The following is a 17,788-nucleotide window of genomic DNA, read 5'->3' as shown; positions in this document are numbered from 1 at the left end:
TGTTAGCAAGGGAAAAGGTGCTGACTGTCGTGAAAGATTCGAAACCAGCAAGTCCCGACGCTGCATGGATTGCGAATGATGAACGTGCTAGGGCACTGATCGGTCTGTCGTTGGACGACAGCCAACTCATCCATGTCATGCAAACGAGTTCATCGAAAGATATGTGGGATGCCCTAAAAGGCTATCATGAGCGTTCATCTTTGTCCAGCAAAATACACGTCATGCGAAAAATGTTTGCCACAAAAATGACTGAAGGTGGAGACATTTCTAACCATCTCAAAGAACTATGTTCTCTGCGACTTCGTTTAATTGCGCTGGGAGAAGAAATGAAAGATCCATCCTTTGTCGCGTTAATGTTGTCCAGTTTGCCAAAATCCTTTGATGGTTTGATCGTGGCTTTGGAAAGTAGGCCTGATGAAGATCTTACGGTGGATTATGTAAAAGGCAAATTGTTGGATGAAGGAAGACGTCGAGCAGATGGTGCAGATGAAGATAAAGCGTTACTATCTGGAGGAAAGAATATCACGAAATTTTGGAAGGACAGGAAACTAACAACCAACAAGGAAAAACAGTGCCATTATTGCAAGAAGAATGGGCACATAAGAAAAGACTGTAGAAAATGGGCTGCAGACAAAAGAAGTAAACTAGATGGTGAAAGCGTCAACGTTGCTAATGAAGACAATCGAGAGGAAGTATGTTTGTTCATTGGAGAAAGAAACGAAACTGGACCATGGTGTTTCGATTCTGGTGCAACTTCTCATATGACGAACGATACGTCTATTTTGAAATTAATAGATAAATCGAAGCAATCCTCGATTTCATTAGCGAACGGAGATTCCATCAAGTCAGCTGGTGTCGGAAGCTGCAAATTGTTTTCCATGGATGGAAACGGAAAACGCAAGAAAGTTTCCTTGGACAATGTGTGTCATGTACCATCTTTGACGACAAACCTATTATCTGTAAGTAAAATTACCGATAATGGATTCGAAATGCTTTTCGATAGGTATGGATGTCGTGTCCTGAAAGGAAAACAAGTATTGCTGATTGGTGAACGTAAAGGTGGTCTGTATTATCTAAAACAGACTGAACAAGCCATGTTGGTAGATAAAAACCATGAAGCTTCCTGTATACACCTATGGCATCGTCGATTTGGCCATCGTGACATAGAAGCCATAATGAAGATTGCGCGGAACAATTTGGGAAGCGGCTTGAACATCAACCGATGTCATGTGAAATCCATTTGTGGATCATGCTGTGAAGGGAAGATGAGCCGTGATCCTTTCCCAAATTCTTCATCTTCAAGGACATCTGGTGTTGGCGAACTGATACATACGGACTTGGGAGGACCGTTTGAAGTATCAACAGCCCGAGGAAGCCGATATTTTATGACTATGGTTGATGATTTTAGTCGGTATACAATTATCTACCTGGTGCAAAACAAGTGTGAGATAGAAAACCGGATCAGAGAATATTGCACCATGATGAAAACACAGTTTGGACACTATCCGAAAGTCATCAGATCGGATGGTGGTGGTGAATACAGGAGCAATTCTTTAAAGGAATTTTTTGTAGATCACGGGATCGTGCATCAACAAACTGCCCCATATTCTCCACAACAAAACGGCGTGGCTGAACGTAAGAACCGGTACCTCGTTGAAATGATGAGATGCATGTTGGCAGAATCGAACATGGACAAGGTGTTCTGGGGTGAAGCGATCACCACTGCCAATTATTTACAAAATCGCTTGCCATCCTCCTTACTGGAATCGACACCTTACGAAATGTGGCACGGAAAGAATCCTTCGTATGAACATCTTCGAGTATTTGGTTCAGAAGCTTTCGTACACATTCCTAAAGAAAAACGGCGTAAGTTGGATAAAAAGGCTGAAAAGTTGGTATTCGTCGGATACGCGGACAATCAGAAGGCCTATCGATTCGTAAACCTGGAGACGAAAACAATTACCATTAGTCGTGACGCAAAATTTTTAGAACAATGCGAGATTGAGAAAATTGGAACAAAACCGAAACCAACGACATCAGGAGGAGTAGTGGTACTGCCACTTGGATCAACTCCTTCATTATGTCGCGCAGAAGAAACTACCACGAGAGAAAACATCGTTCAAATGGAGGCTTCTGCTGAATCCTCCTGCATTAGGGAATCGAACATGAACGATACTGTAGATGAACTTGATGTTACACCATACAACAGTGCATCTGATGGCGAACTATCAGATGAACCAGGGGCTATTGAAATGCATCAAAGTGTACGTAGGTCCACGCGAACAACAAAAGGCATCGCACCTGTTCGATTCAGGGAGGAAAGTTATATGGCGGGATCTTCTGAACAAAACGAAGAACCCAGAAATTTGAAAGAAGTTTTTGTCTGTGCAGCACGCGAAAAATGGATATCGGCAATGGAAAATGAACTGAAATCACACGAAGAAAACGGAACATGGGATGCATTGGTAGAGCTACCTGCTGGCAGAAAGGTTGTTGGTTGCCGCTGGATTTTTAAGTTGAAGAGAAATGCAGCTGGACAAGTAATCAAACACAAAGCTCGTCTAGTGGCGCAAGGCTATTCCCAGCAATTTGGCGAAGACTATGATCAAGTATTTGCTCCGGTCACAAGCCATACAACATTTCGTTTGATGCTCGCTATAGCTTCTAAAACACAGATGAAATTACGGCATTTAGATATTAAAACGGCCTATTTATATGGTGATCTAGATCAGGAGCTTTTTATGCGACAACCACCTGGATACGAGATAAAAGGCAAAGAGCATTTGGTTTGTCGATTGAAAAAGAGTATTTATGGTCTGAAACAATCAGCTCGATGTTGGAACCAGAAACTGCACGGTGTTCTGCTAGAGATTGGCTTCCAACAAAGTGCTGCTGATTAGTGTCTGTACATTAAAACTGAAGATGGAAAAAGAGTCTACATTTTAGTGTACGTGGATGATATGATAGTCGGTTGTGTGGACGAGACTCTCATTGATTCTGTGTATCACGCTTTAACCGAACATTTCGAAATGACGGACCTGGGACCAGTTAGTTACTTTCTGGGAATGGAGGTTAAATATGAAAAAGGTAACTACAGCGTTAGCCTCGAAGGTTACATTGAAAAATTGATTCGTAAGTTCGGATTGAGCGAAGCAAAAACTGCGAAAACACCGATGGATGAAGGATTTTTGAAGCAGCAAGACTCAAGCTCTATTTTGAAAGACTCTACTCAATATAGAAGTCTAGTTGGTGCTCTTCTATACATATCGGTGTGTACGCGACCAGATATTGCTGTAAGTACGGGAATACTTGGTCGTAATGTTAGTAATCCTACTGAATCATGCTGGGTTGCGGCTAAGCGTGTTGTAAGATATTTAAAAGCAACTAAACATTTTAAGCTCACTTTCAACAAAGCTGGTAGCGATTTGATTGGTTATTCTGATGCTGACTGGGCAGGTGATACTATAACAAGAAAATCGACTTCCGGATATGTGTTTTTCTATGCTAGTGGAGCTGTGTCATGGGCCAGTCGCAAACAAACCAGCATTGCATTATCATCGATGGAATCAGAATATATTTCCTTAAGTGAAGCTACTCAAGAACAAATGTGGCTTACTCGATTGATGAAAGACTTAGGAGAACATATTGAAAACCCCGTTAAAATCTTTGAGGATAACCAGAGTTGCATTTGTTTCGTCAACTCTGATAGAACCAATCGTCGATCGAAACACATTGAAACAAAAGAACACTTTGTCAAACAACAGTGTGAATCTAGAAAAATGATGCTTGAATATTGTCCCACGGAAGAGATGGTTGCGGACATTCTAACGAAACCACTAGGAGCAACAAAACAAAGAAAATTTACGGAGATGTTAGGGCTTCATGGCACACGTTGAGGAGGAGTGTTGAGAAAGCAACATGTGTGCAATGAACACATCATAGTAGTCTTTAGAAAATGTTTAATATTGTCAGTCTAGTTTAAAATACATTACATACAAGTTCATTGTTTAGTTTCTGCTCCTCTTTTATTCCACTGTGTTATAACTCCGCTCAACAAGTAAATATCTAGATAAATACTTGATGTATACAAATTTACTATCCAAAATTTTAGAAACTAGCAAATAGCTCCATGATTTTTTCTCAAAATGATCATCAAACAATTTATACAAAACCACACAAAAAACTAGCCTGCGATTTTCAGTCTAGAAAATTTTAGCCTAAAAGCTATACGGACGTCACACGAAGCGTAAACTTTGGCGTAAACTGGATTTCAGCCATACAACCCTGAAATCTTTTGACAGGAAGTTTACGCTCTCCCATACAAATCAAGCGTAAACTTTTTGAGTTTACGCCTAGTGTGACGTCCGTACTAGAATTAGATTCGAGTACCTGCTCGAAAACACTGTTTTGTTTACATTTATCCCAAGGTGCATTAAAGAAATCAGGTGATCGAATCTGGAATCAAAGTGTATGTAGTCCAGGTGGTCTTATAGCATTTTTTTTATAACCAAATTTGAATGTCACTTTTTGACAGAATGAGTAAATCTTTTGCTCCAACGAGCTTTCTGGAGGCTTGACGAATACACAAAACACTCTTAAAATCTGCATTCAGAAGCAGAAGCGATAAAAATCAGTCTTCTAAATTCATACACCTTGGGATAAGCCCACCTGTATATTATACTCCCTCAGATAGCTGCTCGAAAACTGCTATACAATGCAAACAGCTGACAGGCTGAAATTTCAGCCTACTAGCTTCAAACGGAAAGGGTCCCATTATTATAAGAGGCGTACATATTTTTCTTGTAAAATGAACTTAATAACAACCTTCTTGAGATGACCAGACCTTTCATCGATTAAAAACATTAAAATTAATCAATTAAAAATTTGAATAGAAAAGGGCTTTCAGATGTCAAACTGCATGTAACGAACTTTGAGATTTCGCCATACAATTTTTTTTTTCGTTCTGAATTGCGTTTAATTATTTATTTATTTATTTATTTATTTATTTATTTATTCATTCCTTTACTTATTTATGTTTTCTTTGTTAATTGATTTATTTATGTATGTATGTATGTATGTATGAATGTATGTATGTATGTATGAGTGTATTTATTTATTTATTTATTCCATTGTTACGGCAGATGTATAGTCGTATTTTCAGCCCAATAATGCTGATTGACATTTATCTACAGCAAGGCATTTCCTCCTTATCTTATCCCGGGCATACTCGGTTCACGACGATTAACAATTAAGGTACATCTAATGTTCCCGGTTTATTGAAGGACTTATAGGTGTATGTGGGACTGTTGTTTGGTTGCGCTTGTAGGATCCAGGGCTATGGTTTATTATGACTGTTGCAGTTTGCAGTACTTGTAGTTGAGTTGTCTCTGGTAATGTGCTCCATCTCAATGGTTCTTGTGGGGTGTAATCCTTCCTCCACATTTCAGTGCTTCAAAAGAGCTAAGATTATCAGTGAAAATAAAGTCCTGATCTGGTAGTCCCGCTGCTATTATTAAAAGCGCGTAAAAAATTGTCTGTGTCTTCCTCGTGTAGCGTATACAACTCGCCAGGCTCCGATGAGCTGGCCATGATCCATCAGTGTAATACAATTTATTTTTGTGTAAATATCCGTACTTGTTCACAAAAATGCCCGACACAGTCCTCGGGCGAAGATCTTTTGGAATGGTCCTTATTTCCTTTGGCAACGATGAATCTGTACTGACAAAGGAACTGTAGCTTTCAAGACCCGCCATGCAATTGACAGCGATTTGCGAGGGCGCGTGAGGGCTCACACGCCATACAAGTTCACAGCCCCAGAGCCCTCGCATTAAAGAGCTTGCGAGCCTAGGTATTTTTTCACCCCTAGTTTTAGCAATTATAATTACAGCACCCCAAGAGCATGTATAACAGTGCCAGATTTGTAGCATACAAAACACCTGAATCTTTATTTTGCAAAAATTCACAAAAATTTAAATAGTGATCTTTTCGACAAATAACACCGCAAAATAATGTATGAATGAAACATTAAGATTATTTAAAATACCATAAGATTTCGAGCAGATGATACTACTCACAACCCTCGCAATGTTTAACGGGGAAGAACAACACGGTTTATTGCTTGTTTGAAGCTAGGATGCACCTCTAGGGAAACAAAGTCATTATACACGTTAATGACTTTGCTCTTAGAATCTGTCTTAATTATGGCTTTATAATTTTCTATAATCAAGGGATTCGATACTGAGGAACGGACTAAAAGACGAATCGACAGCATGTCAAAACGCAGTTTTAACGCCATCACTCCGGTCGTCACTTTTAGGGATATGTTGTGCGTTGATGCTCCATAGCGCGAGTAGAAGACAACGGTACTGCGATCTCTCTAGTTTGAGAATATTCGCATTGGATACCCAATGGAAGCACATGCATTAATATTCCAAGACGGATAGTTTTGTTATCTTATACAGCCGAAGGACATGTGCTGGGTGTACACCCCACCAGAATCCTGTGACTGTTCCTAAAAAGTTGATCCATTTTGAACCATTTTTGGAGAAACTGTTATAAAGACGAGCTATACGAGATGTACGGCGACTTTACTGTCGTGTAGCATATACAACTCGCCAGGCTCCGATGAGCTGGCCATGTTGTACGCATGGAAACGAACGACCGAGCTCGTAAAGTCTTTTTAGGATGTCCACAAGGTCAGAGTAGGCCGTGGTAGGGCCAAATTCAGGTGGCAATATGGTGTGGAGGCGTCCGGTCGGGATAACGGATTGGCAGACGAAGACGCGAGTCCGTGAGCAGTTTCGGACGCTCCTGAGGCAGGACAATACCACATATCGGTTGTAGCGCCGGATAAGTAAAGTAAAATAGTATTGCCTCTCTGTTGTCGACGGTGTTACTAAAAGGAGCGAAAACTAACATTTTCGTTTAACTATGATAGTTCGTTCAATTACCAAATAGATCTCATATATTGCTTGCGGGCGTGATCAAGTTCAATTTATGTGACCAGTAGCGCTAAGCAGTCATTTGTACTCTTTGCTCTACTAAATTCAAATTGGGTATCTGATCGAAGATTTTTTATGCAAATCATTCATTTGATCGAAAAAGGATCATTTTTTCTAAGAGATTCCTTAGACAGGATAGTAGAGCCAGGGGTCTTCAAACTATGGACTGCGGACCGCATGCGGCCCGTGATGACGTTGTTAAGACTAGAACAAATAGATTATTGCAGGTATTCCCTGCAATATAATAGGATATACGCTATTAATGTAGCGTTAGCGTATCTCGATTATTAGCGTAAGTCGAATTTAGAGGTTTACAGTCAAATTAAAGCTATTTTTCCTATAATTTTACTTGAAGTGGTAGGTTTTTAGCCACTAAATTAGTTATTCAATCTGATTTCAACTGAAGATTACAATATTGTACCTTTTAAAATGGTTTTTAAAGTTCGCAAAAAAAAGGAATTTATTTTGCATTTGACATTTGATGTGTAAAATCAGTACGATTTGCTCGAAAAACTGTCAAATTTAGAAAGTAGCGTATAGCGAAATCGAGTGTATCGAGTATGGCGTATATCGGGAAATACCTGTATTTAAATATTTTAAATCAAAATTTCAATGTTTACTTTTAAGTTTTAAAGAGAGGTTCAATGATAAAATCTGTATAAATTTTATATTATCATTTGTTATTTTCTAATTACAAAGAAATTTAAATGTTCGTCCATTAACTAAAGGTGGAAGTAAAGGGTCAAAATAGCCCGCAACAACGATATTTGAGAAGCAAAGAGGCCCGCGAAGTGAAATCTGTTGGTATGATTCGTGATTTTATGGTGTTTTACCAGGCTTCAAGATGGTGACGACATTCACTTCTCTCCATTCTTGCGGGACGATGTTGAATTCAAACATGAGGTTGAAAATACTCAACAATAGTTTATTGGCCATCCCATTACGAGGTTATGGAGCAATTTGCATCTGACCTGATCCAGGCCTGAAGAAGAATTTCTCTAGGAAAGAAGAGATATAGTTCTAACATCGATAACGGTGCATCGGTGCTCAGGCGCATCTTGAATCTTGCATTTTGCGCACGAACGAAATTGGGACAAAGCTTGTAAGCGAAATCTGCAGGCCAGTCTGCAGAAAAACTTTGGCTCTCATTTATATTTTTGCTGTTTCGCATCCTTTTAGCCATTTCCCAAACTCAATGAGAAAGAAGGGTGTAAAATGTAGACAAACTTGCACTAGAATCCCTTTGTTCGCCCTACACAGATTTTTGCACATTTTCTCGAGACTTTGTACTTTGTTTGTTTGTACTGTGCAAACAAATATGTGTCTGTGAAAGCTTTTAACGCCTTTTAAAGCTTTAACATCTTGGTATTAAACACCGCTTGATCCTTGTCCCACCAATGAGTGTGTTGCTTTTTAAATGTCCTTACTTGATGGGTGCCTCTTGTTTAGGCTGCAAGAACGCAAAGTTAATCACTGTAACAATATTACAAGGTACTAGATAGTATCTTTACCAGTCTATGTACCATCCATCTTGATTCCTTCTCAAGCGTAGAATAGTGCTAATAATGCAACGTTTTTCAATAAGATTGTCCAAAAAATATTACCCCTTTTCAAATCTTGAATTTTTGAAAAAGTGTACAAAATGTCAACTTTCTTGATATGTGTTTCTGAGTCGTCAACTCGTACGACTTAACAACGTGTCCGTCATAGGTTCAAGACCCGAATAGACCGTGCCCCCATACGTAGGACTGACTATCCTGCTATGGTAACAATAAGTCACTGAAAGCCAAACTCACTTCACTCTGTGGGTACAGGCAGGCCTTGACCGACAACGGTTGTTGTGCGATTACAAAAAAACATGGAAATATTTTTTTTAATATCACTAAAACAAATGCTGTTTTCGTTGCAATGTTACTAACTTAAGAACAGAAAGCACTCCTCGCCTTGATATTAAACAAAAAAAAGGTGTATGTGCTGTGAACACAGATTTCGTCGCAGATAAAAGACTCGTCGCTCAGAAACAGTTTCGTTTGTTTTATATTTTTATTATTTATCTCTCAAAAAGTAAAAAAGTGTTTAATGTTTAAAGTGTTTAAAGGTTAGTGAATGCCAAGAAGCGCATTACGATATTTAGTAAAATAATAGCTTTTAAAGTAAATTACTGTAATATGCGAATAAAATCTCGTCTCTTTTAACTTATTTGACGCAATAACCGGAGTTGCATCGATTCGAAAAGCATTTAAATGGTTTAATTAACAAATATGTAATCATGTTACGATAAGAGTACGTATTCATTGTGAATTCGACATACTTTTCGATTGATCTTTTCATGTATAATGTGATGCAATCTTAGAAGACTCGACTTGCTGTGATGATGACTTTACTTGGGTATACGCTCACAACCACCATGAAGCGCCAAAGGCTTCCGTTGAATCTGACCGACGATCCGTTTCACAAACAACAGCAACTCGATCGGTTCCACGTGACCAACAACGTAGTCGAGAAATGTCAATACAAAAAACTGATCAATGTCAATCCACAGCTAACACAATTGGTATCGGGGAAGCAGTTCCTTGTGGCAAGCCACCCAGACCTTCACGGGAAACTGGTAGCCTAGATCGACGGCGGAACTTACGCTCAAGTCGTCACGAGCGAGATGGAAAAAGCCACAGTACACATTCACTAAAAGAAAATTCATCTTCGTCCGAATTTCATAAACACGATTCTATGTCCAGCAATCTCAGTTTAAATTCTAAAGGTGAGCTTCCTTGTACTTGTGCGTTGGCCGTGAAAGCGTTGTATATGTATCTTAATCGCTCAAACTTGCTTTCATCGTTACTTTGAAAAAGATCATCTGCAAGACTCGGGAAGCTTTCACAATTACAACATTAGTGGTAGCGGAAATACACATCAACGTCATGGCTATCCACCTCATCCTCAAAATGCATGTACAAGTCCTAGTATGTGGGAACCACCACCACCGCCGCCATTGTCTCCTTGGGATCCTCAATACTACTGGAATAATCCGCATTGTCGCCACCAAAGCAAAGAAGAGTTGAGATTAATCGACTATCATCGCCGACAGCAAGAATTGTACCAATATGGAAACAGAAGTGGGCAAAGTAGTATGCAGGATTTATCTTGCGCTAGTGGCTGCTGTAATCGAAACTATTATCATCACCCACCTCTGCCGGTTTGTTGCCCATTGGATCATCGCACGCAATGGATCAACGATGTTCAGGTTTGATTCTAGTCAATTGAAAGATAAAAAATAAAAATACATAACATTTTGTACTAACCGTATTTCGTTGAACCATGCAACAGTACAGCTAAAAACCCATCATAACTTTATACGTCAAGCGACATTTTCAAAAAGAATAAATAATAATGAAATTAACTACATAACTACATATATAATTAATAATTTATTGATTTTTTTCTTCTACAGCGCCATGACACTGATGAACGGCTACGACGTTTACAAAAGGACAAAGAATCACTAGCTTTGCAAGTTAAAACACTTACGGAGCATATGCAGACACAATCTACAAAAATAAGTGAATTGGAAAACATGATAAAAGAGAAAAATCAGCTGCTATCCAACGCAGAAGATCTCCTGCAGCGAGTAAGCGTATTTGCAAAAACAGTTGGCATCCAGATTGACAAACAAAAAGTACCGCGATTTTTTACTTTTTTCTGTTTTTTGAGCATAGTATCCTTTTTCTAACTTTGTCTGTCTCTATCATTTTCTATTTTATTTATATATTTTGAATCAACGTTAGTAAACACTTTGATATCAACACATTGATTGAAATTGCACTTATATTTAAATAAATTGTCAGTTTACTACAAGTAGGAGACTGGTATTATTTGCTCATTTGAACAATCGTTTAGATTTTCATAGTTAACGATTTTTTAAGTAATCAGCAGTTATCATAAATACGATACGATGCATTATTTTAGTTTTTTCTTTATCTTTTGGATTGTTATTTGGGCTGTTTTATTATTATTCTTAAATACGAATATCTCCTTTTCACAACATTTTGGGTATATTGCTTGCTTGTTCCTTATATAGATATTTATCATTTGCTTATTTTTTCTTATCGTCTCGTGTTGTTTATTTTCATTTTCCTTTCACTATTTTTTTATATGTTGTCTTTTCTTAATTCATATGCAATTACCGAATATATAAGTTATTTTACCATTTTTATTTTATGTTTGCACAAAAAAAAAACTTACTTGTATCGTACAACATATACTTTTTAATTAGTTACGTGTATCTGTTTTAGATATCGGTTTAAATTATTTATATTTTAGGCCATTTCTAAAAGGCACAACAAAAATGTGTCGAAATTGGTTATCTGAATATTGAAGTTTATGTATTATCATCTCAGTAAAAATCGTAACTGTTGTATAATGTTTGTCAGTTGGGTTGCCAAAATGCATTCTATGATGATATTTGTTCATGGATCTTTATTTGTTTGTTTGTTTAAGTGTTTTATGAATTCTTTACATGCAAATTACCTGAAAAGATGCTTTGGAGTTTTGGCTTATAAGATAACCACTAAACACGTACTAGTAGCGGGTTTGAAGATAATTTGTGGTTAAATGCTGGTTTACAATGTTTCGTTTTTAATTCACTGGTTTAAGTGGTTTGATACAACTCTATAATATATTTGTGCAATTTGGATTCTACCATTTTTCACATTTTTTAGCATGTATTACAATATTCATGTACAGCTAGTTCCCGAGCTTGGCGGATTTCTAGTTTTGTATTAGGCTTTCGCTGAGCAAAATACATTTAAACGTGCGTTTAGATATATCCCTAAATATCGCTGCGATATTATGACATGTTACGATAAGCAAAGAGAAATCCATGCTTAAAAATCAATCTCGCGGTGGATATTTTCTAATCTTGTGTGAGTTTGTGAAAAAAATAGCATTTCGTCGAACCACAACCACACATACATAAATTGGCAACGTAGTATAAGTTTGCTAAGCTAATTTAGGTAACTTTCACACTTACCTTAAGCCATCAAAATGTCACCAAATGTCTAAATGCACAATCAAATTTCAAATTGAAGATACCATGTAAAGTCCGCTCCCAAGTTACGGAGTTAATGCGTCCCGAAAGCATCAGCGTAACTCGAAAATCATCGAATAACATTTCACAAATGAGAAAATTTGACAAAAGTAGTGGTTTACATTTTTGTTTCATAAAAAACTTATTTGTCCTTTTTTACTGAAAACGTGAATTTTACACGACGTTCCGTGACTGAAACTTCCATAAGTGGGTAGAGGTTATGTGGTGATGGTTTTATAAGGAAACTAATATTTATTAAAACACAAGTTAGTAAATTAGATCCGCTGTTATTTGCTTTATATCAATGTAACATAATCTGTCTTATCGCCCCATAACTGTTTAAGGTATGCAAACGACATAAGATTAGTTATCGTTCGCTAGAAGCTATTAGGTGCTACAATACAACGCCCGCATGTACATCACGACTTGGGATTCATGTTGGACAGTAAATTAGATTTTCGTGTTCATTATGACTGGTTATAACTTTTAGCAAAGCCTATAGAATACTAAGTTTCGTTAACCGTCACTCAGATACCATAACTGATCATGATTGTCGAAAAATCCTCTACTTATCATTTGTCTGGTCTGTACTTGAGTATTGTTCAATAATGTTGTAGCACGGGATCAGACTAGATAAATATTTTAATATTGCTAAAAGTAAAAGTATTATTTCTTAAAAGTTTAACAGTGTAAGGTACTGATCCATCATTGGCATAATTAATAGTGTAAGACATTGAGTTGGACCAACGCGCCAAATTTGATACACGCGGATGCTTTCGTAATGCATAAGGCAAAAATTCGGGCTGTAGTACAACTAACAGCTGTAAAATGTAATACTTACGATTTTGGGGTTGATGATTGCATTTGATTGGTGTGTTGTTTGTAGTTTAATTTGTGCTCTACATATTTTCAATTTTAAAAACTGCCTAATGGGTTCAGTTGCATCATGAGGTGTAATGCATAACGCTAGTGAACATGTGATTATTTTTACTGTGCTAACGTGTTTAGTAATGGTTTTAAAATAACGTTTTCTGTCTTAATTAATATCAGGTTGATCGTTGTTGGTAATAAGGAGTTGTCTTTGAAATAGGCATCAAGCTTTTATTCATTGTATATGGAATATATTATAAGGGCATAAATAAGGACGATAGATTTCTTAAATACGATATGCTACCAAATGTTGATTTTGCCATTTAATTTATTTATTTAAACTGAATTCTTGAATACAATTATGTAAAATTTATTTATTTCAATTTATTGTTCAGGCAAAAATTAGTATAGCCTGCATGTTTTTTTATTGCACATTCGCATAGTGCATAAATGGATACTCTCATATTTTCACAAATTATCTGTAAAGGAATTTTACTCAATTCCTGATTGTATTTGAACAGTTTTTTTACGAAACTCAACGCAAAATAAAGTTATGTTTATCATCAACAATACAATTTTATATTAGAAACCGCTATTACACTGCAGATTTTGATCCAGTTCTTGTAATTGTCTTCAATCTAAATTTCTGTATTTACCATGCAGCATATTGTAGAATGTATATCTGCATAACATTTTAAATTATAATTCAATTATTGTATAGTTGCTTAAAGATATTCAATATTGTGGCTATAGTTATATAGTTCCTTACTTATATATGTATGACATAGAAAATATAAATAGCCACCAATATTACTCAACATTATATTAGACCAGCTTGATTGTTACTGTACCAATCATTTTTCAATTGTTTATCATACGTGTCATATAGACGAGAACAAAATTTCGTTAATTTGAGTTTCTCTATGAACTATGAATTTCTTCTTCAGTTTTTTTTTCGATTAGTTGTATCATTATAATGGAATAAACACTAAATAAATTGTTATGTACTTTGAATAATGTCAAATTTAAGATTATCTTCTGCTTAAATTCAACCGTACTAATATGAAAGCAATATCATTGGGTTATATTTTTTATCTCTTCTCAAATACTACACTAACATTTCCCTCCTGTTATTTACTAACCTAATACAATCTATGCAACTAGTACTGCTTTAATAGTCGAATCTGAAATGTTTCTGATTTTGCTTGAAAGATCAATTCATAGCAATTATAAGTAAAATCGTCATAACAAAATCGTAATATTTTAAATGTTCTGTTTTCTTTTCATATTTGCAAAAAATGAAGGAAATGCTTTCGAGATCTTCGCTTGAAACACAAAAATTAGAGCTCATGTCAGCGATGAGTGAGCTCAAACTTCAACAAGCAGCCCTAGAAAGAGAAAATTTGGAACTTCGTACAACTTTTGTAACTAATAGCGTGGCATCTAGCGGATTATTCAATGGAAATCTTGCAAATGGATCAGGGAGTGGATCAGCGATAACAAATGTGCTTAATAACAACAGCATTACGTCTAGTTTGCTCAGAAGACCTCAGATTATTACGAATACTAGAATGGTAGGCATGTCCGCCTCTACTCCAGGAGCTTCAATGATCTCGTCTCCAATACATCATGGCAGCCATGGGAGTTTACAACAAGCAGCAATTAGTCCTATTACTCCGAAGGTAAATATGCGTTATTTTTTAATAGAAAAACTGGATCATTCTTGTTTGATTTTTTTTTCTGTATTTTTTGTTTAACATGCAGACCCCACCGGCATCTTATCGACAACGTATCGATGTTCACTACAGTAGTCTTCCAAGACAAGCCTTTGCTACTACATTATCAACGGTTAGCACCTCCAGCGGCTCCTCAACAGCAACAGATAGTAACGCCAACCCTAAACGAAACGTAGCTTTTGGTAATTGCATCCCTTTATTAGAAGATTATTTTCACATAAGATCAAAAACAGTAGAAGAATCATCACACGTACATCTTTTGGGTGCGAAGAATACAGATGAAAAACAATCAGATCGAGAATCTCTACCACTACCGATAGAAATCATAAATTTCGGTGGTCTTGATAATGTCGATGATAAATGTATTAAAAATTCTTCTTTAGGTAATGTTCGTTCTATCAACAAACGATTGCAACTACCTAAGCTTACAACGTCCAGCTCAATGAATGCTCTTCTGCTAGCCACAGCATTGCAACGCACAGAATCTAATCTGAGACATATGAAATCGGTATCAGCACAAGAGTTAATGTTCGATGCTGCATCCAATGACCACAATGATGCATCTCGAATAAAAGATGAAATGAGTTGTTTAGAAAATGAGAACCGTTGTCACGAACGAGCGAATACTGAACCTCCATCGGCAGCATTATTAGATGACGAAGCAGGAGCATCATGCGTTCAAAACACGAATGAAAATACGGCGACAGAAACCGTGAAAAACTGTGAGATGGAATTAACATCCGATTTCGATGCACTTCTAAACTTAGAGAAAACGTGTGAAATTGCCCCGTTTGATTCAAAGAACAATACAGGACAAATACCCAACGAAATCGATAGACTACGTGGATTTTCAGTACCAAATTTAGGTTTCAAATTTTTACCCCATTTCAGTTTCTGTTTTGGCTTATTTTTTGTGCTTTCTGTTATATTGTTAACTATTGATTTTTGTATCTATATAAGCCTTTGTTGGTGTCAAAACGTTAAGAAACAAAGTTGCTTGCGTTGTTTGTGTTAAAGAAAAATCATAGTTCAAAAACTCAACGTCAAAATGATAACTAAAACATTTTAACACGATTCAATCTAACCCTGTGTGCTTTTTTGTTTCTACACACGTGTTTTGTTTGTTTTTTTTTCCACGTTACATTACTTTTCATTGCGAATTCGTTGTATCTTGTATTTCATATGTGTTGCTGCCACTTTAATTTATCTTTAGAGTTTGATTCGTTATCTCGTCTGATTACTAGGTACTAAAAAAAGTATTACCTTTACAAAATTATCCGATCTTTGTTATGACAATCCATGTCTGAATTTCTCAGACATACCGCATACATCCTTCCTTGTTTGCATTTTCTATTTTAGTAACGATTCATTAACCATATTACTCTAATAACATTGCGATGGTTTTTACAGTGTTTTTATTACGATGTTGTTCTAATTAAGTTTATCATCGGTATTTTCTCATAGCTGATGCAGAAAATCGCGATAATGGGATCTTAGAACACGGTGAAGGTGGTGTGCAGCCCACTCGCAGCTTCACCCCTCAACCTTCGCCATCGCCGTCTATGAGCCACAAATTAAAGAACATTTTTGGTAAGATCAAAAGAAGCAACAGTGGAACCTTGGAAGATATTACAACTCCGGAAGGTGAATTTAAACGTGGAGGAGTTCGTGCAACCGCAGGGGCTCGTCTGGGTTGGAGTGGAACGACTCCATATCGAAAACCTGATAAACCGTTCCGCGAATGGGATGTAGATACAATCTGCCATTGGTTCGAGCATCTGGGTTTAAATATGTATGAGGAAGATTTACGAAAGTGGATCAAATCGAGCACGACGCCTGGAAGCGAATTGATGAAAGCCTCGCCAGTAGATATTGAAAAAGAGTTAAGTTTGCGAAATCCATTGCATCGAAAAAAGATAGTGTTAGCTATTGCAGATATTTCGGGGACGGTGGGAGACGACGGGTTGTTTGAGAACGCTGGAAAGCTGGATTCAACATGGGTAAATTAGAACGAATAATGGAATAGTATCCAACAAATAGATTTACGTAAATTTTTATTTCGAATTTCAGGTCCAGCGTTGGTTAGACGATGTTGGTTTGCCCCAATACAAAGAACCCTTCATGGCGGCCCGAATGGATGGACGAATGCTACACAAATTGACGATGGACGATTTGGGCCATTTGCAAATATCTTCTTGTTTGCACGTGGCCAGCATTCGTCGTGGTATACAGCTTATGCGTAATGAAAAATGGAATCCCGATTGTCATATTCGTCGGCCATTGCAACTCGGATTAAATGCAAAAGACGATGTAAGGTTATGGACTTCGCAAAGAGTTCATGAATGGTTACGAGCCGTCGATTTGGCAGAATATGCCCCTAATTTGCGTGGATCTGGAGTACATGGAGCTCTCATGATATTCGAAGTTAAATTTACAGCCGAACTTTTTGCTGATTTATTGAACATTCCTTCAAGCAAAACATTGTTACGTCGACATTTGGCTACTCATTTTAAGGAGCTTTTGGGTCGAGATATCATACAGGTGAAACGAGAGGCTGAAAATACCCTTGGATTCCAACCACTGACAATTACGGCAAAAATTAAGGTAATTAGCTTTTGTAAGTGTGGAGATCAATCAAATTATTCTAACCGATTCCTATTTATTTTTAGACGCCTAAAAAGTCTCAATTTTCCTTAAAACGGAAAAAGAGCAACAAAGGTGGCAATCTGGGAGGAGATGAATGGAGTGATTATGTCTGCCCAATGGGTGGTTCAGGTCAGGAACATTTACCGCCTGCATCTTCTTCAGCTTATGATCAAACTAGCACAAATCAAGGCAGCAATACTCCAATTTCTGCTCTTTCTGCCTTTACGTCAAATGCTTCTTCTCCTAATACTAATATTGTCACTAGCATCGCCGTAAGTTTTCGTATCTCTACTAACGTTATTTATAATTTATTACATTAATTGTATTTGTATTTGTATTGTACCTTCGATCTGTATCATTGATTCACCGCTGACGTGCAAATATCAAATGTTTTAACCATATATGTTGTTATTTCCGTTATAAATGTAACACATTTGTTGTTTTTTCTTTAT

General features: G+C 37.0%; 1 protein-coding gene across 38 annotated transcripts in view; it reads left to right on the top strand.

Moving 5' to 3' along the window:
• LOC1272699 (liprin-beta-1) overlaps positions 1-17,788 on the top strand; it is a 61,113-nt gene that overhangs the window by 40,131 nt on the left and 3,194 nt on the right. For 12 of the 38 annotated variants that reach the window (XM_061662854.1, XM_061662852.1, XM_061662849.1 and 9 more), the window contains 7 exons: positions 10,450-10,674; positions 14,259-14,636; positions 14,719-14,872; positions 15,074-15,556; positions 16,155-16,690; positions 16,761-17,294; positions 17,360-17,608. In XM_061662854.1, coding sequence (XP_061518838.1) covers positions 10,450-10,674; positions 14,259-14,636; positions 14,719-14,872; positions 15,074-15,556; positions 16,155-16,690; positions 16,761-17,294; positions 17,360-17,608 — 2,559 coding nt within the window. Of the gene's footprint in view, positions 1-5,301; positions 9,100-9,354; positions 9,760-9,850; positions 10,243-10,449; positions 10,675-14,258; positions 14,637-14,718; positions 14,873-15,073; positions 15,557-16,154; positions 16,691-16,760; positions 17,295-17,359; positions 17,609-17,788 lie in introns of those variants that run through there. The other 26 variants (XM_061662844.1, XM_061662845.1, XM_061662846.1 and 23 more) reach the window with 12 other exon arrangements.

This window comes from Anopheles gambiae, chromosome 3 (genome assembly GCF_943734735.2).
Source record: "Anopheles gambiae chromosome 3, idAnoGambNW_F1_1, whole genome shotgun sequence".
NCBI lineage: Eukaryota > Metazoa > Arthropoda > Insecta > Diptera > Culicidae > Anopheles > Anopheles gambiae.
This window is presented reverse-complemented; position numbering and strand designations above follow the sequence as displayed.